General features: G+C 35.8%; 1 protein-coding gene across 2 annotated transcripts in view; it reads left to right on the top strand.

The window, feature by feature from the left end:
* eeig1a (estrogen-induced osteoclastogenesis regulator 1a) overlaps nt 1–22,494 on the top strand; it is an 86,385-nt gene extending 63,891 nt beyond the window's left edge. Inside the window, exons 5-12 of one of the 2 annotated variants that reach the window (XM_056464153.1) lie at nt 3,411–3,527; nt 6,426–6,472; nt 6,604–6,734; nt 11,781–11,882; nt 16,199–16,367; nt 17,771–17,892; nt 19,649–19,718; nt 21,334–22,494. In XM_056464153.1, the coding sequence (XP_056320128.1) occupies nt 3,411–3,527; nt 6,426–6,472; nt 6,604–6,734; nt 11,781–11,882; nt 16,199–16,367; nt 17,771–17,892; nt 19,649–19,718; nt 21,334–21,379 (804 nt within the window). In that variant the 3' untranslated portion in view covers nt 21,380–22,494. Of the gene's footprint in view, nt 1–3,410; nt 3,528–4,425; nt 4,435–6,425; nt 6,473–6,603; nt 6,735–11,780; nt 11,883–16,198; nt 16,368–17,770; nt 17,893–19,648; nt 19,719–21,333 lie in introns of those variants that run through there. The other variant, XM_056464154.1, reaches the window with a different exon arrangement.
* The last annotated feature ends 3,988 nt before the right edge of the window (nt 22,495–26,482 follow it).

The following is a 26,482-nucleotide window of genomic DNA, read 5'->3' as shown; positions in this document are numbered from 1 at the left end:
AAAATGTAATATAACATTAAATAGAATAATTTATTAGAATTATAAATGAAATCATTTATTATAAAGTTACATAGAATAATTTATTACAATTCCAAATAGAATCATTTATTAGAATGCTAAATGAAATAATTTATTAGAATATTAAATGAAATAATTTATTTTAAGAGTTCACACTTAGATATTGCTTGATATTAATAGCAATATCAATGTCCCTGTCCTGGGAGAGAACCCTGAGCTCGGAGATAATTGAGGGGGTAAGGGCATCTGAAATTAGTTAGTCTCTCGAGAGCTCCCCCTGGTAAAAGGAGGAAAAGAGGGAGGTAGGGTGGATTGGGGGATTCTTCCAAAAACAAAGATAATGAAAGTAATGTGAAGTGGGCTATTCATTGTAGGTTTGGAATAATCTAATTTCAGCCGCAATCAATCATATCATGTGCTCCTTTATCAAACTTCACTTATTAGAATGTTACATGGTTCAAAACAAAGGAAAACAACACATTTACCACTGAATACATGAGATATTTTCAAAATTGTTTTCAAGATTTGATGGAGACTAGCAGCATTAAAGAAATGTAAAACAACAAATAATATAACTAATTATATCACTTGTGTCCTGGCCTCATTTATTTAAGTGCCCTATATAGTACACAAAGCTGAGGAATGTTTCATTCTTCAGGATTTAATGAACTTTTCCTCGTGTTTTCCCTGCAGCAGGTCTAAGTTTGGATTTCCCTCCTCTAAAAATACTCCACAGTGAAGAGCTCTTTAAATAAACGCCTCTGTAGCTTTAGGTGTTCAGGAAAATGAAGCAGTCAGACGGGACAATAAGTCAACAGGATGTTTAACTAGCAGCCATTACTAAGCATTTACCGAACAGGAGTGATGTATAACTGAAAAACAACATGATGAATATACCGTAAGTCTTTCTAGCTGAAAAATAATCTGTTTATAGACTAGAAATGTGTTTTGTTTGACTGCAAATCAAGCATTTAGAGTTTTCAGCTCTTACACAACAACATGGAATAAATAAAAAATATTATTATATTTATATATTATGTATAAAATAAATAAGGGCAGCACAGTGGTTAGCACTGTTGCCTCGCTGCAAAAAGGTCACTGGTTCAAGTCCCGGCTAGGTCAGTTGGCATTTCTGTGTGGAGTTTGCATGTTCTCCCCATCTTGGCGTGGGTTTCCTCTGGGTGCTCCGGTTTCCCCCACAGTCCAAGGACATGTGGTATGGGTGAACTGGATGAACTACATTGGCCATAGTGTATAAGTGTGTATGTGAATGTGAGAGTGTATGGGTGTTTCCCAGTACTGTAATGAATTGTAATGTGTGTATTTATATAGCGCATTTATCGCTTTACAATCATGAGGGGGGGGGGTCTCTCCACACCAGCACCAGTGTGCAGCATCCACTTGATGATGCGCCGGCAGCCACAGGAAAACAGCGCCAGTGCACTCACCACACACCAGCTATAGAGGGGGTGGAGAGAGACAATGATAGAGCCAATTCGGTGGATGGAGATGATTGGGAGGAAATTTGGCCAGGACACCAGGGTTACACCCCTACTCTTTATGAGAAGTGCCATGGGATTATTAATGACCACAGAGAGTCAAGACCTCAGTTTAACGTCTCATCAGAAAGACGGCGGCCACTGACAGTAAAGTGTCCCCTTCACGTTACTAGTGCATTAAGACTCACACAGACCACAGGTTAAGCGCCCCCTGCTGGCCTCACTTACACCACTTCCAACAGCAACCTAGTTTTCCCATTCCCGTTTTCCAGTTTTACCAGGCTCAGCCCTGCTTGGCTTCAGTGAGTAACCGGTCTTGGGCTGCAGGGTGATATGGCTGGGGCATACCGGGTTGCGGCTGGCCGGGCATCCGCTGCGTAAAACAGATGCTGGATAAGTTGGCGATTCATTCCGCTGTGGCCATCCCTGATAAATAAAGGGAAGCCGAAGAAAAATGAATGAAAGAATTAAAATAAATATTGTTATAATAAAGTTAATGCTTATATCTAGAGTGCATTTATAGTGATAGTAACAATATTTATGATGTTATAACAAAAATAAGTTGTATCACTACATGGTTTCTGGAAAGCTGACCTCTGAATCACAGGAATAAATGACATTTTATAATATATCCACATGAATTTACTGTTTATTTTGAAATAATATCTCTCGATTACTTCATTTTTGATGGAATAAACATTTCACAAACTAATAATTAATCAGTGTTACCATTATTGTGTCATAAATTAATTGAAGTATTTGTCCCTTTATAACCTTTAATGATGCAATTGTTAGTATAATTATCAAATTTTTTCCATCTGTGTTTTATTTAGCCAAATACTTATTTTTAATTAAATGGTTCGTCAAATATCCAATTGCTTAAATCAATTTGAATACCAGAAACTGTTTAAAAATCCCTTTATAAAGGTGTTCAGTTGATGGAAGTCATGCATAGGTTAAACAGTTCTTACATTCAGTGTTGTGTTCATATTTATGATAATGTTTATGTAGCGCCGTTGTCCTGCGAGACACAACAGTTTGTTCCAATTTGTCTGTCTGCATCAAACTTGATGTGACGTGACAGAAACATTTAAATAGCAGCCACTGCACTCACAATGAAATGGTAAAGGCTTTCAATCTAAATATTACACACTAAACCTCTTTAACCTTATTAATAGTCATAATAATGTTAATTAATACTTAATTAATTAATAGTTCATTTTCAATCTGTATGCAACTTGTTTTATTTTTGAGATCTGAGGTTTTATTTTCAACTATCTGCTGCTGCTTTCAGTAGTTTGGCAATAAATGTCACGTAAAATGTATTTAAACTTGCATTGGAAGCATTTAACAGTGAATAAAGCCCATAATCAGTACCTGAGGCGATCATTGTCACAGTAGTGTGTATGCTGTTCTGCTGCGGAAACCGAAAGCATTTCTATTATAGAAGTTTTGTGTGTCGCAGATGGTTTGTAAAAAAGTACTTTATCATGTGTTATGACATTGTGTCGTGTGTTGTCCACACATGTAGCGGAATGACAATAAAGCTCAATTTGACTTGACTTGAATGCATTACTCAAACAGTGAGGGACATTTTTAAAACCTCCTTTTCTTGATCTTTTGGGCATTTTTGTTCATTATGGTGGCATTCATGCCACAAGCCCCTGTTGGTGTCTTCTGGTTTTTCGTCTGTGGCTCAGTTCAGTCTTCTAATCACATTAGCTGTGAAAGGCGAATAGTCGGAGAACTGTTGGCTTGGAAAGAGTCTGACGTGAAGCATATGCTCTTTACCGCTGCCAAACCGTAATCAGCACATACTTCACATTCACTGCGGCATGATGGGAATCCAGTGCTTCTAAAATAAAGCCAATATGTGTGTGTGTGTGTTTGCAGCTGGGCTTTGCTGATCTGAATATGGCAGAGTTTGCGGGATCGGGCTGGACGGCGCGCTGCTGTCTGCTGGAGGGATACGACACCAAAAACACACGACAGGACAACTCTATACTTAAGGTCAGGGGACGCACACACACACACACACACACACACACACACACACACACACGCACACACACACACACACACTTGTATACATGGTTTACAGGGACACTTCATAGGCGTAATGTATTTTATACAGTAAAAAAGCGCTTATGAAATGGCCCTACCCCACCCCTACCCCTACACCCTACCCTCACAGGACACCTGTTACAATTTGAATGTGAAATGACTTCATTAAGTGTTTTTTTTTTTTTTTAAACGTTTTGAATTAAAGGGACAAGTGTGACCCTGTAAACCACCTAAATAGAGTACAAGTCATACCCATGTCATTATACAACTTTGTGTCCCTGTAAACCACATATACTTGTACACACACACTCCCCCTACCCCTAAACCCAACCCTCTCAGAAAACCTGTGACAATTTCAATATCAAAAGACTTCAATAAGTATGATTTTTAAGCGTTTTGAGTTAGAGGGTCTAAGAACAGCCCAAAACTAGACTAGTCGTTAAATAGACAGATTAGACAGCGTAGTCATTCATTTCTGTTTATTTGACGATTAGTCTAGTTTTGGCCTATTCTTAGACGTCAATTGGATTTTCGCTGACAGCCCAAATTTAGCCTTGTTTTAGCCAAAACATCTATGTTTAGATGTCTGTCAGACATGTATAAACACTTTTTAAAAACAAAAAATGCTCGCTGGGAAGGTGTGACCCTCTAAAGCACCTTAATAGAGTACAACTAAGTCATAGCCGTGTCATTATACAACTTGTATGTGTCCCTATTATACGTGGCATTTTGCATGTCCCTGTAAACCACATATACCTGTACAGACACACAGGGGACTCTTATAGACGTAATGATGTTTTCTACTCTACAAACTATATATCCGTATATATGACAGGATAACTCTATACTTAAGGTCGGATGGCACACACACTTGTATTCATGGTTTACAGGGACACTTCATAGGCGTAATGTGATTTATACAGTAGAAAATGACGCTTATGATATGGCCATACCCCTAAACCCAACCCTCACATGAAACAATCTGCATTTTTACATGTTCAAGATATTCATGCTGTGTGATTTATAAGCATGTTTTCTTGCATGTCAATGACCTCAATTTGGGGTCCCCAAGGTGGTACAAGTCCCCATGAGTCTGTGTGCAAAACAAGTACACACAAACACACGTACATGGTCTACTGGAGTAGCTGCACACAGAAGATACAGAGCAAACACTGTTAAAATAGGTGTAAGAACAAGGTATACACTTCATTCACAAATTGCAAAAAATGTATACTAAATAAATTAAATGAATTAAACAAACAAATGAAGAAGAATAACAATTATTTATATTTTTTACAATCGTTAAAATGTATAAAATAAAATTAAATGTTCACATTTAGAAAATAAAATATTGAAATGTTTTCAAATAAATATTCAAATAATCATTATAATGGAATATTTACTTTAATACTTATTTATAGTTGTTATTTAAAAAAACATTATAATTATTGTAATATATTAAATTCAATTCACCTTTATTTGTATAGCGCTTATACAATGTAGATTGTGTCAAAGCAGCTTCACATAAAAGGTCACAGTAAATAGGAACAGTGTAGTTCAGTTTGTAGTGTTTAAGTTCAGTTCAGTTTAGCTCAGTTCAGTGTGGTTTAATAATCACTACTGAGAGTCCAAATATTGAAGAGCAAATCCAACGATGCGCAGCTCTACAGATCCCGAATCATGCAAGCCAGTGGCGACAGCAGAGAGGGAAAAAAAACTTCACTAATGGCGGGAGTGAAGAAAAAAAAACCTTGAGAGAAACCAGGCTCAGTTGGGCACGACCATTTTAATTTCTCCGCTGGCCAAACGTCTTGTGCAGAGCTGCAGTCTCAGTGGCGGAGGCTGGAAGCTGGCCTCAGCGAAGACTTGTCTGTCTCTGGAGCGTCACAGGAATCAGTCTCATACTCTCCACTCTTCCATGACCATCACAGTAGCTGCTCAGGATACGGCCTGGTCCAGGATTATGGAAACCTTGGGATCATCTCGTCGTTGGTCTTGGATCGAATCAGCGGCTCTGCATAATCTCTGAGGGCCTCGGGAAGAGTATCCCCAGGTGGAAATGGAGAATAAAGAAAATAATTAGCGTAGCTGATGTTCACAGTGTATATCAACAAGACGCATAACCTGTGTGGGAGCCCCCTAAGTGGTGCACTAAGTGTAAGCCAATATATATGTTTATTACTGTTAAAAAGAGAATGAAAAATATGAAAATAAACCAATATTCAGAAAGGGTGAAGAAACATTTTAAAATATTTATGAATGCAAACGTACGGAAAAATTTAAGACATAAATTAATAATTAAATGAATAAAAATGAGAACTAATAATAAGTAATAAAATAAGTAAATATTAATAAAAAAGGACAAATAAATATTACATTTTTTAAAAAAAATTAAGCTAACATGAGTTAGTAAATAGACAGCAAACCAAAATTCAACATATTTTAAAAAATATATACCTAAATAAATATACAAATAAAGTAATAATCCTCTGATTTTCTTATTACAAACAAACCAGCATGTGCAAATAAATGCGATAGCAGACAAAACCATTTAAATAAATATTAATAATTAGGAATAATTAAAAAATAAATATGAAGCCAATAGGTGTGCAAATAAATCTGATAAAACACAAAAATACATGTTGAGCACAAAAAAAGAAAGTATTGAAAATATGATAGGATTGGATGCACAATTCAGCTTTCCCTCAGCACATGATTATGTAATATACTTGAAACTAGACAAAAATATTGAAAGTCAGCTGAGAGGAATAAGTGAAACAAGCATATTTAAACAGTTAAATCGATCAGTTAACACTTAGCCATTTGTTTCCTGGCATTTTATAGGTGACCATTGGAATGACGCTGTTATCTGGAGATCCGTGTTTTAAAACGTGAGTATTTTGCTTTGATTGTGTTATTCTGTAATGTAGACTCTGGCGCCCCCTGTACGCTCATCAATGACAGTACAACAGGCTGACTGATTGAATGAGTATCTGAGAGTGAACTTTTTGTGTTTATTTAGTCCACCAAGCACTGCTAAATGTATTTCTGTGGCCGGTCGAGACCCTTCCCTGCAGCTGGACTGTAAAGGAGAAGGAACTGCTGAGGTTCTGCCCAGAATGGCTAAACAGAGACCATCCATACTCGGAGCTGGTAAAGAGAATGCATTTCTTAACAGACATATTTGTGTCTCGGTATATTAGTGTTAATATTTGCTTAATATTCCAAACTACTTCATTTTAAATGTGCATGTGTGTACTACACTTAATTTTTGTGTAACTGCTAATACATATTATTACACACATCCTGTTTTTGGTATTAATCTGTTTTTAATAATTGTTTTTTTTATACTTGTTTCTTTCATTCTTGTTTATGCCATTGTTTTTGAAATGTGCTAAATGGATAAACTTGCCTTGCCTATTATTGTTAGCAGTGTTGGGCACTTTAAAAGAGTAATTAGTTATAGTTACTAGTTACTTCTCACAAACAGTAACTGAGTTACATCATTATAAAAGTAACTAATTACCAGGGTATTGTAACTATAGAGTTACTTTGGTTCCCTCGATAAAATCCCTATAGGATTTTCCCATAGGCTTTTTGATGATTGCAAATAATAAGCTCTGTGTTCAAACACAGTTCATTACACCAGTGGTTCTAAAACTATGGGTCGCAGAATAATTTCAAGGGGTCGCGAGAGTAATTTTAAAAATTGTGTAATTTTAGTGATTATAATATATATATTTTAGTAATAAAAAGTGAACGCTAATATTTTCAGATTTTTTAAAGATATTTGCACTTGAAACGCAGTGCTCAGGAACAGTTTAAAACTGTTGTCATGTCAACTTACCGCAGTAAACAAAGCCCGCAATGCTTGCCCCGCCTTCGTGCTCTTCTTATTGGCCCACTGCTCTAGAACTGAACGCAAATGGATTGGTTAAAATCAGCTGTCAATCACTCAGTCAACGCCTTCTGCCTTCAGATGACAGGAGCTACAATCGTGAAAATGTAACGCGCTGAAGATGAGAATGAAAACAACAGACAGATTTAGTTTTAAAAACCAGCTAAAGCTACAAATAATGGCACATCTGATTACTGATCATGTGGTGAATGTTAATCCACCATCTACACTTATTGAAGAGTGGATAAAAGACTTCCAATGGCTTCAAGTCTGCTATGAAAATAACTAAAGAATTCACTGTAAAGTCTGTGGTACGGAATTTTCAGGTAACAGTTTGCCACATCTACACATTTTAAGCACGAGAGGTTCTGTTTAATCCTTCATTTAATCGACAGACGCTGTCAGCCGTACAAGTGGCAGCTTTATGCAAAAAAAAACACCACGTACACCATCGCAAAAGACTAAGATGAAACTAATATTGCAGCTCATTAAAAGACCGGTAATGCTATTAAAATGATGTATACAAATAATAAGGTCAAAAGCACACCAACCATGAGAACGCAGCACAGTTAACGTATCGTTAACAGATTCATTCATGTCAAGCAGTGCGTGCAGGGCCGGTGAGCGGTCCGTCCGTGTATCTTTTGATCACTCAATTATGTTATAAAAATGTATTTTTTGTGATAACGGGATTTCATTGAGACATATTTCCCTCACGCATGCATATATATATTTTTTTGTTTGTTAGTTTAGATTAGTGTTAATTTCAAATGCCATAAATCTGTTTATAAAACTTGGCTGTTATTTTTATTTTGGCTGTTAATATTATTTTGGCTGGTTAGGAGCCGAGTTAGGAGCACCAGTGCTACCAAGCAAAAAGGTTAATTTCGAGCCCTGTAATGTATAGTAAATATAGTTAAAATATTGTGAACAGCTTAAAATAAGTTATTTTTATTGTTTGGATATGCTTTGGTAGTGGGGGGTCACGAGTTCATGGCGATCTTACATTGGGGTCACTGGCTTAATAGTTTGTGAACCACTGCATTACGCTACACATTTTGCCCAACCGGATAATCCTAAAATATAACTTTTAGCACTTTTGGATCTTAAATGCAAACGTAAAAACCGAAAAGCTAACATTAGGCTATAAACGGACTACAGTGCCTTCGGGGCGCTCGCCTGTGACGTCAGCACCACCCTGCTGCAGACAACTTTTCAAGCTTATTTGTAGAAATATGCTCCATAACAAAGATTTACTGTATAATCCGCGCTATATATTATAATCAAATAAATACGCAAAAACACATCTGTATAGACTTGCGTGCCTTTTGGATAGTTTTTTTTAATGTGTGACATGCATCTGTTTTGCTTTACAGTTGTAAAAGTTTTAAGACACGTACTGTATGTTTCATAAATGTGCCTATGTATTATTATCATAAGACATATTTAAATAAGTGTAGACAGCCCGCTTACTTTAGTAATGAGGCGTGAGGTACAAGTTTTTCAAATGTCTGCAAATTCCATCATGGACAGAACAACATTCAAGATTGTTTTGTGTCACGATGTACAGTGAAAAGCAGCCCATATAGTCACATATGCTATCATTTTAAGGAGGAGTGTAAATATTGTAGTTATGACAGAGTTAAATGTGTTCAGATGAAGAAAAAAGTTGAACTGATCACGTTAATTTGACTATTAACATGTATGTATTTTCACAAATTTATTCATATTCACACACTCAGCATTACTGAGAGCCGTAAAGAGACAGGCTGCACTGGTAAGCCGTATCTCCATAATATAATTTAATTCAAATAAATGATCAACAAATAAATCTGTCTTGACAGTCTTTACAAGTGAAGGCATTATCTACACACAATATGAATTCCCATTTACTGAACTACTAGGCATGGGACGATAACCGTGTTCAAGGTATACCGCTGTTTGGAAAAGTCAAGGTTTTAAAACCGGACAATATTTTCTGTAATACCATTGCTAAGGTATGTGTTAGATTTATTATTTACAATTTTTTTAGACAGCAGTATCTTGAGCAGAAAAAACATCCAAAGATGCCGTTTTAAATTGTAAAAAAATCTGTGTTTTCAAAACTACTGAAATAGGTGTAAGAACAAGGTATACACTTCATTCACAAATTGCAAAAAATGTATACTAAATTAATTAAATGAATTAAACAAATGAAGAAGAATGACAATTATTTACATTTTTTTAAATTGTTAAAATGTATAAAATAAAATTAAATGTTGACATTTTGAAAATTTTATGTTGAAATTTATTCAAATAAATATTCAAATAATCATTATAATGGAATATTTACTTTAATACTTATTTATAATTGTTATTTAAAAAAAAACATTTAATATAATTATTGTAATGTATATGTTTATTACTGTTAAAAAGAGAATGAAAAATATAAAAATAAACCAATAATCAGAAAGGGTGAAGAAACATTTTTAAAATATTTGTGAATGCAAACGTACGGAAAAATTCAAGACATAAATTAATAATTAAATGAATAAAAATGAGAACGAATAATAAGTAATAAAATAAGTAAATATTAATATAATATATATTTTTAATTCAAATAAATGATCAACAAATAAATCTGTCTTGACAGTCTTTACAAGTGAAGGAATTATCTACACACAATATGAATTCCCACTTACTGAACTACTAGGCATGGGACGATAACCGTGTTCAAGGTATACCGCCGTTTGGAAAAGTCAAGGTTTTAAAATGCCAATATTTTCTGTAATACCATTGCTAAGGTATGTGTTAGATTTATTATTTACAATTTTTTTAGACAGCAGTATCTTGAGCAGAAAAAATATTGAGTAAAGAAATCTGTGTTTTCAAAACAACTGAAGACAGCAGAAGTCAATGATTGATTTGAATTATTTATCCTGACATGTTTACTGCTCCAAAATATCATAAATCTTTCACTAAATCAAATATATTGTGTTCAAAGGGGAAAAAAGTTTTTGTTTTTACCACAGACATTTAAAAAGAATGTATTTTAGAGCAGTAATCACAATACTGTGAAACCGTGATATTTTTATCCAAGGTTATCATCCGGTCAGAATCTTATACCGGCCCATGCCTACAAACTATAAAATACTATTCATGAAAATACTTAAATAACAGACAACTACAAATGTGCAACACAAGCGGGAGAGTTCAGCTTGATGCCGTATAATGTCTCTGACATCGCCTGTAGTCCGATTTAGCAACTTCATAGCAACCGTCTTTTTAAAGAAGCATAACCTATTAAAAAAACAAGAGTGTTATCTAGCTGATGTGTGTTATTTTGTAGAATAAAACGTGAACGTTTCTTGAGTTTATGGTAGCCACAAACCTTATTTAAGCTATTTAATCGAAATCCCATTCAAAATACCCATTGACTTTAGGACAAGGGCAAAGACAACTCGCTTTGGGGTTTTTGCATACTAATTGACGTCATAGTTCCTCCTATGACGTCCTCTATTTTTTCATCTTTCCTTTAATTTTGCTTTTCATTTTATAAAAAATGTAGTCATAATTTTTTTGTAATGTCTGTATCGTTTGCATGTTTAATGTGTTGGTTTCCTTTGTTTTGAAATGATTTTAAAAAGGTACCAATTACATTATTATGATATTCTAATAATATAATAATAATTTTTATATATTCATTCATTAGTTTTCCTTCAGCTTTAGTCCCTTTATTCATCAGGGGTCACCACAGCGGAATGAACCGCCAACTTATCCAGCATATGTTTTACACAGCGGATGCCCATCCGGCTGCAACCCAGTACTGGAAAACACCCATACACACATTCAGTCACACACACTCATACACTACGGACAATTTAGTTCATCCAGTTCCCCTATAGCGCATGTGTTTGGACTGTGGGGGAAACCGGAGCACCCGGAGGAAACCCACGTGAACATGAGGAGAACATGCAAACTCTACATAGAAACGCCAACTGGTCCAGCCGGGACTCGAACCAGCGACCTTCTTGTTATGAGGCGACAGTGCTAACCACTGAGCCACCGTGCTGCCCTATTTTTAAAAAATATATATTTTATTATATTATAATTGTTTGTATTCTACATATACTCGGTCATATTCTGTTACTAGTTTGAGTTAGTCAACACTTCTGACCTTTAGATTTTCTGTGTTCATTTTATAGTCCGTCATTTCAGTGGGTTTTTATTCTTTACAGTTATTATGGAACAGTCTGCATGTTTAAAGCTCTTGTGTTCAGCTCAGTTTGTTTTCATTTCTATTTTTAATTTTTCTGCTCCAGCTCTTCCTGAGGAGGCGGATCAGAGTCAGAGTCCTGATGAATCCTTTCACACGGGTCATTCACGCAACTCCAGCTACGCCAGCCAGCAGAGCAAACTCTCAGGTGTGTGTTTGTGCGATTGTATGCCTTTCTATCTATGTGGGCCTGTGTGTGTGTTTTTGTGCTTGTGTGTCTGTCTGTGTGCGCAATCGTGTATGTGCATGTGCTATTGTGTCTGTCTGTGTGTGTGTGTGTGTGTGTGTGTGTGTGTGTGTTTCTCTGTGATTATGTATGTGTGATTGTTAGTCTGTCTGTGTGTTTGTGTGGGTGTGTGTGGTTGTCTCTGTCTATGTTTGTGTGATTGATTTTGTGTGTGTGTGTGTGTGTGTGAGAGAGAGAGATTGTGTGTGTTTGTGTTTGTGCGATTGTATGTCTATCTATGTGTGCGCACTATTATTAGTCTGTGTGTGTGTTTTTGTGCTTGTGTGTCTGTGTGCGCAATCGTGTATGTGCATGTGCTATTGTGTTTGTGTTAGTGTGTCTGTGTGTGAATCTGTGTGTGCAATTGCCTTTGTATGTGTAATTGTGTGTGTGTGTGTGTGTGTGTTTCTCTGTGATTATGTATGTGTGACTGTGTGTCTTCCTGTCTGTTTGTGTGTTCATTTGTGCGATTGTATGTCTTTTTGTCTGTGTTCGCATGATTGTGTGTGTTTGTGTGTGTTTGTGTTGTGTGTCTGTCTGTATGCACACTGTGTTTGTGTGATTGTGTGTGTGTGTGTGTGCATGTGAGAGAGAGATTGTGTGTGTGTTTGTAATTGTCTCTGTGTTTGTGTGAGTGTGTTTGTGCGATTGTATGTCTTTCTATCTATGTGTGCGCACGATTATTAGTCTGTGTGTGTGTGTGTGTGTGTGTGTGTGTGTGTGTGTGTTTGTGCTTGTGTGTCTGTCTGTGTGCGCAATCGTGTATGTGCATGTGCTATTGTGTGTGTGTGTGTGTTTTGTGTATCTGTGAGTGAATCTGTGTGTGTGTCTGCGATTGCCTTTGTATGTGTAATTGTGTGTGTGTGTGTTTCTCTGTGATTATGTTAAGCTGAATACTAGCATCCTAAAGAATATCTAGTCAAATATTAACTAGATATTAAAGTTTGAGGACAAACTTTATGGTGGCTTGAAAAGCCGAGTCTGAATTAGCATGTTACTAGCATGAATTAGCAAGTAACTAGCATGATTCTAACATAAATTAGCATGTAACTAGCATGATTCTAGCATGAATTAGCATGTTACTAGCATGTTTCTAGCATGAGTTAGCATGTTACTAGCATGTTTCTAGCATGAATTAGCATGTTACTAGCATGATTCTAGCATGAATTGGCATGTTTCTAGCATGAATTAGCATGTTACTAGCATGTTTCTAGCATGATTTAGCATGTTATTAGCATGATTCTAGCATGAATTAGCATGTTTCTAGCATGAATTAGCATGTTATTAGCATGATTCTAGCATGAATTAGCATGTTACTAGCATGATTCTAGCATGAATTAGCATGTTACTAGCATGTTTCTAGCATGAATTAGCATGTTACTAGCATGATTCTAGCATGAATTAGCATGTTACTGGCATGATTCTAGCATGAGTTAGCATGTTACTAGCATGATTCTAGCATGATTTAGCATGTTTCTAGTATGAATTAGCAGGTTATTAGCATGATTCTAGCATGAATTAGCATGTTACTAGCATGATTCTAGCATGAATTAGCATGTTACTAGCATGTTTCTAGCATGAATTAGCATGTTACTAGCATGATTCTAGCATGAATTAGCATGTTACTAGCATGATTCTAGCATGAATTAGCATGTTACTAGCATGATTCTAGCATGAATTAGTATGTTACTAGCATGTTTCTAGCATGAATTAGCATGTTACTAGCATGATTCTAGCATGAATTAGCATGTTACTAGCATGATTCTAGCATGAATTAGCATGTTTCTAGCATGAATTAGCATGTTACTAGCATGAATCTAGCATGAATTAGCATCTTACTAGCATGATTCTAGCATGAATTAGCATGTTACTAGCATGTTTCTAGCATGAATTAGCATGTTACTAGCATGTTTCTAGCATGATTTAGCATGTTATTAGCATGATTCTAGCATGGATTAGCATGTTTCTAGCATGAATTAGCATGTTACTAGCATGATTCTAGCATGAATTAGCAGGTTACTAGCATGTTTCTAGCATGAATTAGCATGTAACTAGCATGATTCTAGCATGAATTAACATGTTACTAGCATGATTCTAGCATGAATTAGCATGTTACTAGCATGTTTCTAGCATGAATTAGCATGTTACTAGCATGTTTCTAGCATGAATTAGCATGTTACTAGCATGTTTCTAGCATGATTTAGCATGTTATTAGCATGATTCTAGCATGGATTAGCATGTTTCTAGCATGAATTAGCATGTTACTAGCATGATTCTAGCATGAATTAGCAGGTTACTAGCATGTTTCTAGCATGAATTAGCATGTAACTAGCATGATTCTAGCATGAATTAACATGTTACTAGCATGATTCTAGCATGAATTAGCATGTTACTAGCATGTTTCTAGCATTAATTAGCATGTTACTAGCATGTTTCTAGCATGAATTAGCATGTTATTAGCATGAATTAGCATGTTATTAGCATGATTCTAGCATGAATTAGCATGTTACTAGCATGATTCTAGCATGAATTAGCATGTTACTAGCATGATTCTAGCATGAATTAGCATGTTACTAGCATGATTCTAGCATGAATTAGCATGTTTCTAGCATGAATTAGCATGTTACTAGCATGATTCTAGCATGGATTAGCATGTTACTAGCATGATTCTAGCATGAATTAGCATGTTACTAGCATGTTTCTAGCATGAATTAGCATGTTTCTAGCATGAATTAGCATGTTACTAGCATGATTCTAGCATGTTACTAGCATGTTTCTAGCATGAATTAGCATGTTACTAGCATGTTTCTAGCATGAATTAGCATGTTACTAGCATGATTCTAGCATGTTACTAGCATGTTTCTAGCATGAATTAGCATGTTACTAGCATGATTCTAGCATGAATTAGCATGTTACTAGCATGATTCTAGCATGTTACTAGCATGTTTCTAGCATGAATTAGCATGTTACTAGCATGTTTCTAGCATGAATTAGCATGTTACTAGCATGATTCTAGCATGAATTAGCATGTAACTAGCATGATTCTAGCATGAATTAGCATGTTACTAGCATGATTCTAGCATGAATTAGCATGTTACTAGCATGTTTCTAGCATGAATTAGCATGTTACTAGCATGTTTCTCGCATAAATTAGCATGTTGTTAGCATGATTCTAGCATGAATTAGCATGTTTCTAGCATGAATTAGCATGTAACTAGCATGATTCTAGCATTAATTAGCATGTAACTAGCATGTTACTAGCATGATTCTAGCATGAATCAGCTTGTTTCTAGCATGAATTAGCATGTTGTTAGCATGATTCTAGCATGAATTAGCATGTTACTAGCATGACTAGCATGTCACTATCGTGTTGCTAGCACCTTTCTAGCAAGATTAGCATGTCAGTAGGATGTTAAAACTGTTAGCGTGTGTTAGAATAGCTAGTCACAGTCTCTGGGACAGTTGCTAGGGTGCTGAAATTGGTTGCTAGGGAGTGGCTAGTAAGTTTAAAGGTAATCAGTGATTGGCTGCTGGCTAGACTGAGTTGAATGAGGCCAGACTCTAGTCTGTAGGACAGTCTGATGCAGAGTTATGAGCTCACAAAGGTTGATCCAATGTTAAGTCAATGGGAGTCTTTTACAATGGAAGTCTATGGGACAGTTGCTAGGGTGCTGTAAGTGGTTGCTAGGGAGTGGCTAGTAAGTTAAAAAGTCATCAGTTATTGGCTGCTGGCTAGACTGAGTTAAATGAGTCCAGTAAGAAGTCTGTAGGACAGTCTGATGCAGAGTTATGAGCTCACAAAGTTTGACCCAATGTTAAGTCAATGGGACTTTTGGGATTTTTCTGGGTCGTTTTTCGGAAAACCCAAGGTCGGATCAGTTAGAAAAGATATAGCAACCCGAGTCAGACCAGTTCGAAGGTTTGACGAAAGTTTGAAGTATGTAGCTTGAAAGGCCTAGGAGGAGATACACTTAGAAATTAGTCTCAGAAGAATAAGAAGAAGAAGAAGAAGAAGAAGAAGAAGAAGAATAATAATAAGTTTAAGATAGATAACAGTATGCTGGCTTTTCAAGCCACCATAATTACTGTCATCATGACAAAGATATTAGAAATGAGTTATTAAAACTATTATGATAAGAAATGTGTTGAACAAAATCTTCATTAAATAGAAAATATACAGGGGGCTAATGATTCAGACTTAAACTTTATATATATATGTTGTGTGTGTGTGTGTGTAGGCTACAGCACTGAGCTGTCGTGCTCCTCCAGTCTGTCAGATTTGACCCACCGCAGGAACACATCTACAGGCAGCAGTGTGAGCGCAGATGCCCCGTCAGAGAGCGACAGCCGTCCCGATCGCCCTCCTCGACCCCCGCGGCCTATATTACCCTCCAGCAGACCCCCACGGTATGCCTTCATCAGAAACACACACACATCTGACAGTAGCTGTATCCATCCAACTATTTTTATGTGCGCTTTGGAATATCACATTTAATAAAGCTTAATGGAAATCCCAAGATGTGCAAAACACTTTATTCAGCTCTCAAATAATCCCATTCTTCCAGAACACTAGCAAAGGTTGACAGCCCACAAACACACTTTGCCACCCACAAAACAATGAGCTAAAAACACTAGCAACATGCAGCATTACACAGTGTTTTCTTGTGTAAAACAAGGACACATCTCTGTTTATAATTGCAGTATATATTGTTTATAACTGTAATATCTGTACTGGAATGAATCAGACATGATGCAGAAGTCCTCAATATTTTATGTCCTTTATTTATTTGTTTTTTTTTTTAAGTAATTCCAAAGTACAAAAACTTGTAAACACACCATCCACTGACACAGATACAATAGTAATGCTAAACGATCTGGTTAAACTGCATCTTTAGATTTGAAATAAGTTTCAATCAAACATTGCTGTTGAGTTTTGCTGTCTTATTCAGTTCTGTGTGATGTTATTGTGTTGAACAGAAGTTTAACAGTTTTATAAACAGTATGTAAGCATGTGCTAAATGTCCTGTATGTACACAGAGTTTTGGCAGTTGTTGTGTCTGAGTGAGAAAAGAATTGATCAAGTTTGAGAGATGTAGTCATTGAATGCATTTTGTGCCAAAACACTGAGAATTGATCCTCAGTTTAGCCCATGTAGACTTCTGTTGTGCTCACTGCGTCAAGAGTTCTGCAAAAGTGACCCAAGCATTGAGAAATGTGTCTGTAAAACACTGTAAGAATAAATGTGCATGAACTAAGATGGACACATTTAGTGAATAAACTCCAGCGTGAGCATCAGTAAAGCCGTGTGATTTAGTTTAAACAGAGAATAGAAATGTGTGTTTTTAGAGACTTTGCATTAATGGAGTTTCCAGATTTCCATTGTTGCAGATCTGAAATGTTGTTTTTGCTGATTGTAAAAGGCCTCAGCCGTGCTATTATTCTTCTATTATTATTTCCTCCAGAACTGTCTTGAGCATCTGTCTGCGCTCCCAAAGAGAGTCTCACTCCTCCAAAAGCCACCGCTTTCACCGCGTTCATTGCATTTCATCTTCTGAGGCGCAACTCATTTATAGAAAGGAAAAAAAAAACACCCCAGTGGCTTCTCTAACACACTAAACTACATTTCTCTGGCTGATATTTGCTCCAGTTTATCTGGAAGTGATGATTTTGTTCTCTTTGACTCATTGGATGGAAGCGCTGCTTCATTCACAAACCTTTTATGAGATATTACAGATTTGTGCTTAAGTCTAATTCATATATTTTGATGGAATCACAGCTTGTGAATATGTTTTTTTCTTGCGTTTGTTTAGGAGGAAGCAGGATTCGGTGGAGGATCAGCCGACGTGGGTCAACGACACGCGCATCGATGCAGACGACATCGTGGAGAAGATCGTGCAGAGCCAGAACTTCTCTGACATCAGTAATAATGAAGGTGAGGGAACTGCTCAGCCAATCACAACCTCAGTATGTAAACAGAGGCCTATCATTGCTCAGGGGTGTTTTACATTTGTAGTGTAAACACTCAAGCTGCCTTCAGTGCTCAGAATTACAAAAAATAGGATTTTAACTTTGCCCACTAGGGATGGCTATATCTGTGATACTATGGTCATTTCAGTCCATTACGTTATTCAAGATTTTTACAGATAAATGTGCATAAGTAAATTGCATAAAATCCTATATTTGTAACATGCTAAAAAAACTATTCTAAAGAACTAAAAAAGATTATATAGTCAAGCCCAAAATGATTCACACAAACCGGACACTTTATTAGGTACACCTGTCCAACTGCTCGTTAACGCATATTTCTAATCAGCCAATCACATGGCTGCAACTCAATGCATTTAGGCATGGAGACATGGTCAAGATGATCTGCTGCAGTTCAAACTGAGCATCAGAATGGGGAAGAAAGGAGATTTAAGTGACTTTGAAAGTGTCATGGTAGTTAGTGCCAGACAGGCTGCTCTGAGTATTTCAGAAACTGCTGATCTACTGGGATTTACACACACAACCATCTCTAGGGTTTAGGCAGTTCTGTGGGCGCAAATGCCTTGTTGATGTCGGAGGTCAGAGGAGAATGGCCAGACTGGTTCCAGCTGTTAGAAAGGAAACAGTAACTCAAATAAGCACTCGATACAACCGAGGTCTGCAGAAGAGCATCTCTGAACACACACCACGGCCAACCTTGAGGCGGATGGGCTACAGCAGCAGAAGACCACACCGGGTGCCGCTCCTGTCAGCTAAGAACAGGAAACTGAGGCTACAATTCACACAGGCTCACCAAAACTGAAGATTGGTGAAACGTTGCCTGGTCTGATGAGTCTCCATTTCTGCTGCCACATTCGGATGGTCGGGTCAGAATTTGGAATCCACACCATGAAAACATGGATCCATCCTGCCTTGTATCAACGGTTCAGGCTGGTGGTGGTGGTGTAATGGTGTGGGGGATATTTTCTTAGCACACTTTGGGCTCATTAGTACCAATTGAGCATTGAGTCAATGCCCCAGCCTACCTGGCTTATTGTTTTGTTGCTGACCATGTCCATCCCTTTATGACCACAGTGTCTCCATCTTCTGATGGCTACTTCCAGCAGGATAACACACCATGTCATAAAGCGTGAATCATCTCAGACTGGTTTCTTGAACATGATAATGAGTTCACTGTACTCAAATGGCCTCCACAGTCACCAAACTCAATCCAATTGAGCACCTTTGGTATGTGGTAGAACGGGAGATTCACATCATGGATGTGCAGCTGACAAATCTGCAGCAACTGCGTGATGCTATCATGTTAATATGGAGCAAAATCTCTGAGGAATATTTCCAGTGCCTTGTTGAATCTGCCATGAAGGATTAAAGCAGTTCTGAAGGGAAAAGGAGGTCCAACCTGATACTAGTAAGGTGTACCTAATAAAGAGGCCAGTGAGTGTATATACATATATACATATATATATATATATAATATAGACAAATCATGTACATACATTATTTATATTTGTAAAATGTTCAGTTATTTTTCTTGCAGAAAAATATATAATTATTATAATATTACTATATACTGATTGTCAATTAAAAAAAAATCATTAATTCATGAACAGTGTCTCTTTAATGGCAGTAAATAGATTTAGATAGAGTTTAAACAACTGTCATCAGTGTTCTCTCTCTCTCTCTCTCTCTCTCTCTCTCTACAGATAGTAACCTGAGGCTGTTTGTGAGCAGAGATGGAACGACAGCACTGAGCGGCATTCAGCTGGGAAACAGGTCATTTCATAAACACACTGCACAAATACAAAACAGAGCTGTGGTGAAAAATCGCTTCAGATTTTCAAAATGCATCCCTATTCTCTCTTAAATCTGTTTTTCAGCTTAGTTTTTGCGCAGATTGATCTCTAGTCGTTTATTACAGACCTAATTAAAGAGAATGAGGGGAGTAAAGAGGAGGAACATCATGTCAAAATTGAGGAAAAAACTCATTTTCAGACTGATGGTATTTTGAAAAGGAGAGACAAGAATCGTTTCACCTGCACTCAGTGTGGAAAGAGTTTTGGAAGACAAAGCAGTCTTAAAATTCACATGAGGATCCACACTGGAGAAAAACCACTCACATGCACTCAGTGTGGAATGAGTTTCATCCAATCATCACACCTTAATAATCACATGAAAATCCACTCTGGAGAGAAACCATTCACATGCACTCAGTGTGCGAAGAGTTTCAGCATATCGTCATCCCTTAATCTACACATGAGGATCCACACTGGAGAGAAACCATTCACATGCACTCAGTGTGGGAAGGGTTTCAGCCAATCAGCACACCTTAATGAACACATGATGAGCCACACTTATCAACAGCCTAGCAAGGCCTTAGCATCCAACTAGCAACACCTTAGCAACCGCCTAGCAACACCTTAGCAACCACCTAGCAACACCTTAGCAACCGCCTAGTAACACCTTAGCAACACCTAGCAACCGCCTAGCAACACCTTAGCAACACAAGACAAGAATAAAATTACAGGAAAGGAATGAAAAATCAACAACAACAACATTGGAGGGTTTCCATTGTTGAACATTCTGTACATTCAACAGTTGTTTACATTACAGTATTCAATCCATCTCTTTCATTATTTTAGAAAAATGTCTTTTCAAGTCTTTAAATAAATGTCAATTCTTCCATATTACTTATTTCTTGAACTATTTCTAGGCATTCTCCAATTGAGGTGGTGTTTAGGCTCGTGTTTAACAGCAGATGGCACTGGTATTAAACTGGTGATCATGACGCCCAATCTCAGTCATATCTGTTGAGCAATCAGTGAAGTTCAATAATCCACTCAGCAGAGCTCTAAATGCAAGTGGGAAATTTCAATACAGACTCGTAGTACTTTTGACAATACTACCAACACCATGACCCATCATGAACACATACTCTGTGGTCTTACAGCTTAACTGAATAACTCAGAAACCACTCTTCTCATAGGATAAGAAACTCAATCTCATGCATAATAATTAGATCCCGACATATCATCATAGAACTCGCAGTCGTATGCTACATCAGCAAAAGTGACAATCCCCATATAGACTTTAAACCCAGAAGATGAAAATAGGGGAGAAAAGCTCAAAATTAGCCAGTTATTCCCTACAATTATATGTCAAAATAAGATCCGTCCTCGAAAATCTGCTGAAACTGAGAAAGATACGGCCAAATTAAGACCCAGGAGTGGATGAAAACCTCCCCAACAGCACACAAGGGTTAATATCTGAGCTCAGTATCCATTCAAGAGGGAATAGTGATGTATTCTGAAAATTGATTTGTATATTAAACACACAGAAACACAAAGCCCAGCCTCAGACTGACCGGTCAACCCCTCTGCTCTGCCCACAGGGTCTCTGCTGGAGTTTATGAGCCTGTGGTCATCGAGAGCCATTAGAAGCACACTCTTCTCTCACTTCATCATCATCTCAATACTGGAAGAATCACACACACACACACACTCTCTCTCTCTCTCTCTCTCTCTCTCTCTCTCTCTCTCTCTCTCTCTCTCTCTCACACTCTCTCTCTCTCTCACTTTATCATCAAGTCTAATCAGTGCCAAACGCCACGAGGCTCTACCTGGACAGAGTTAAGTGTTTTCCTGACACACATGTTGTTTTGTCTGTTTGTTTCACATCTTGTTGTGGTCTTTGATTAGCGATGAACTCTACGCTTGTGCTGATGAGCTCTTGAAGGGCTGTTGTGTGTTTTCCTGGAGTTTCAGCAGGTCTGAATGCTGTGAAAGGACACACACGTGTGAAAACTCTGCAGTTTTCCTCTCATCATGTGTTGGAAAACCAGTGCACTTTACAGGAGAATCTCTCACACGCGCACATACACACACACACACACACACACACACACACACACATCCAGCTCATATTACACCTCAAAATCCAGAGGAAATCGGGCTTATTCTAGCATCATTAAGATTATGATGATGATTAATGCTTTTGATTTCCAGTCAATGTTGTTTTTCATAGTGATTATTTCCGTCCTCATCACTGTGCTGTAGTAATTACGGCTGTTTTCCTTAATGGTATTTTTAATTGGCATAAATTTGTAGGCATTTATAAGCACAATACCATAATGCACAAATACATTTCAAATAATACATAGTTTTATTTTGATTACTGTATTCAATATATATTTATTATGTGATGCACACATTCATAAACTATACAAAACTGTTTTGTTCTATAGATATTTAAATTGAAATGTAATTTGTATCGTATACACATACATTTTATATCTAAATATAAATGAACATGTTGTTAAATATATGCATGAATGTGTGCATTTACATATACATAATAAATATTCACATATATTATGTCAAAACAAACTTTTATTTTGGATGTGATTAATTGCGATTAATTTTTGTCCAGCATTAATACACTCTCACATGTTATTCTCTCAGCTGTGAGGTGTTAGTAGTAATTATAATAATAACCAAAAACTAATTATTGTTATTGTATAATTGTATAAACTGTGATATTATAATAATAATAATAACCAAACACTAATTATTAATATTATTATTGTATGATTATATAAACTGTAATAGTATAATAATAAAAGAAGAATAACAATAATAACACCAAAAACAATTATCATTATTGTATAAACTATAATAATAATAATAATAATAATTGTATAACATGTGATATTATTATTATTATTATTATTAATAATAATATTATTATTATATCACATTTTATACAATTATTATTATAATTATTATAACCAAAAACTAATTATTATTATTATTATTATTGTATAAACTCTGATATAATAATAATAGTATAAAATGTGATATTATTATTTTTATTATTATTATTATTAATATTATTATATCACATTTTATACAATTATTATTATTATTATAACCAAAAACTAATTATTATTATTATTATTATTATTATTATTGTTGTATAAACTGTGATATAATAATAGTAATAATAGTAATAAAAATAATAGTAATAAGAATAATAGCAACAAAAACAAATTATTGTTATTATTGTATAATTGTATAAACTGTAATATAATAACAATAATAATAATAATTATTATTACTATTATTACATCACATTTTATACAATTATTATTACTATTATTATTATAACCAAAACGAATTATTATTATTATTATTATTATTATTATTGTATGATTGTGTAAACTGTTATATAATAATAATAATAATAATAATAATAATAATAATAATAATAATAATAATAATAATAATAATAGTAAAAAAAAATAATAATTGTATAATTGTATAAACGGTGACATAATAATAATAATAATAATATATCACAGTTTATACAAGTATTATTGTTATTATTATTATAACCAAAATGTATTATTATTGTATAATTGTATAAACTGTGATATAATAACAATAATAATAATAATATATCACAGTTTATACAAGTATTATTATTATCATTATAACCAAAATGTATTATTATTAATGTATAATTGTATAAACTGTGATATAATAATAATAATAATAATAATAATAATAATAATAATAATAATAATACTTTGATGTCTAAGGATGTCATTGAATTAATAACACACACACACACATCTTAATGCTACTAAGAATAGTCTCCTTTTCTGAATATATTCTGATTTTGGGATGAAATATGACCTGGACATTTCTTAAGGGGTTTTTTAGATTCACTTTTACACCCAAATACTTTTAGGGGGGCCAAACTGCATACAAAATGCATCATATTCAGAAGAAAATCTTTATTGGGAAACATAAATGTAGTGGCTTTTCTAAATGCAGTGAGTGGCAGGACTGCTGACTGTGTGATCATTCATATTCAGACCCATGCACATTTTCCTAATACAGAGGATATCTTTCTTCATCCACAGCTCTTGCAGAACCAGCAGGCTGGTTATTTTTCCTCCACTAAAAATCCAGAGAGACAAAACTTTACAGTAACTGGCGGTTCAGATGCTTTAGTTGCAGATGAAGTGTGTTTTGCGTTTCTCAAGTGCACTTGATAAGCTGTGATCGATGACGGTGATGTGAATACATGAACTGACAGCTTCTACAATGATTTTATTCAAAGCACACTTCCACTTTGAAACTGGAGAATTATTCACACAAGATTAATCTGTAACACTTGCACTGCAAAAAAACAAGCTTTTCCTTTTCTTTTTGTCTTGTTTCTCGTACAAAACTATAAAATCTTAAATCAAGAAGCATTTTCTGGACTAGTAAAAAATACTGTCTTGTTTTCAGACGTAATGAGTCAAAATTAAGTGAGTTTTTAGTCTTAAAACAAGCTAAATAATTAATAATAAATAAGTAAAATAATCATGCTTTCAGTTTGCAGTAAGTTTATTTTACTTGCCTCATTGGCAGATTATTTAGCTTGTTTTTATTTAAAAACTCACTTAATTTGGACTTATTATTGCTGAAAACACATCAATATTTTTTACATGTCTAAAAATGCTACTTGATTTAAAAAATATCATTAATTTAGTCTAGAAACAGGATGAAAACTCTAAATAAGAGTCATTTTCTGCAGTGAATGTGGATGCAGAAGATGAGCACTAAACACTATGAGCTGAAGCAGAATGATGTTCATCTGTTCGCCACCGGATCTACACACATTTTTAGGTTAAAAGGAGAACGAATTGCACAAAGGCCTTCATATCTTTTGCAGATAAGCTAACATTTTGATCCTTTATTAATAAGATAGACCTATAACTTAATAAATGTCTATAATTTCAATGAAATTCACTTGTATTTCTATGTAGCGCACTATTTTTGTGAATCTCGACTGGACTTCTAATCAATAAAGTTTAAGAAACCGTTTTAATCATTCTGCTTGTGCTCACTTATATATATATATCCAGTTCATCTTTATTTCTATAGTGTCCTTTACACAACCCAGGCTCATTCTGATTATGTACCCCTATATACATTTCTGGAGAGCGCCAAATATGTCGCAGGAGCTATGTTTTTGTTTTTGCAAAACCACTAGAGGGCGCTGTGCTGCATTTTCAGGGTGACCGCAGGGTCTTCAAATGTATTAAAAGTTGATCAATCAATTATAAGAAAATGAAGGCCCTTAAAAAGTATTGAACAGTCTTAATCACGTTTTTAGGAGGTCTTAAATTTTGTTCAAGTGTTGTCCAAAGTGTTTGACTCCAAAAAAAAAGCATGCGTCCGGATAAGCTCTTCTGTCCGGGTGATGTCACTTAATTTGTGACAAACGTGGGAAGGTGATGTAGCAAAAACCATAAAGCAGGGCTGTTCAGTTGACCCTTTGCTAAGCCCTGCCCTACTTAGTTCCTGTTGCTACGCCTGTCAAGCTTTCATGCCTGGCACATCTATTACAGTGTCTATGTGCCGGTGTCAGACATTCCCAGGGATATAATTAATCAGTTTTGGCGAGCAGGTGAGATTTCTGAGAAAGCCAGACAAAAAAGGACTGCAGTATGCATTACAGGGGTATATTCACCACATAAAAGGCGACCGATTAGAGAATAATTGAATCAAAATTGAAGCTAGGTTAGCCTAGCCGGCTCATACGCTGAACATTCAACAGCTTAGTTCATGCACAGCAGGAGAGGTGAATATTAAAAATGATCTAATAATAACTAATTAAACCGAGATTTCTCTTTTTCTAAAGACAAAAATCCTGATAGACTAATGTTGTGCAATAAAATATAGTGTGAAGCTGCGGTCACACTGGACTTTTCCTCCCATAGACTTCCATTCATACGCACGCGAATGCGTCAGACCGGAAACGCTGGGTCATGCATTAAGTTTCGCAGTTCGTTGCAGTGCAAAGTTCAAGCTTGGTGAACTCTGACCTGCGAAATCGCATCACTTGACTGCGTGAGACCAATCGAGGATCAAAACAGGACCTTTCTGGACAGAAATCTAAAACATGGAGCAATCACTCGCTTTTTTAAATGTCTAATCATCTTGCTTAATCCCGCCCCTTTTCGCAGCACAGTACGACAGAATTTCGCACACACAAAGCCCAGTGTGACAGCAGCTTTACTAACCGACGAGGAAACACACATGGACATCGCTTCTACAGAATTCATTCATAGAGAGAACAGCCAGAAAGGGGAAATTGATGGACTTGTGCTGAATATTAGCATCGTTGACCCATAACAATGTACAATATCTATAGCTGTCAGCATGTTTGTGTGCTTTTTAGACCGTTTCTATTCTAATTTGCAGTTAAGTGGAAAAAATAAATCAATTAAAATGCAAATCAAAGTATAAATAGCAGAAGTGAACAAATAGATGTTCCCTACCAGCAAATATTAATCCGACACCAAATATAAAAGCAGACTCTAACCTGGTATAACGTCGTCACCAATGACAAAATCTTCTAAAGACGGACGAAAACTTCAGTGATTTGTAGCTCTGAAATGGACATGAGGGATATAAATGACTGAAAAACAGCTGCGGGTGATCGCAAGTGCTCAGATTGTGATCATATCTCGGTTTTGTTCT

Source organism: Danio aesculapii, chromosome 8, assembly GCF_903798145.1.
Source record: "Danio aesculapii chromosome 8, fDanAes4.1, whole genome shotgun sequence".
In the NCBI taxonomy this organism is placed as follows: domain Eukaryota; kingdom Metazoa; phylum Chordata; class Actinopteri; order Cypriniformes; family Danionidae; genus Danio; species Danio aesculapii.
This window is presented reverse-complemented; position numbering and strand designations above follow the sequence as displayed.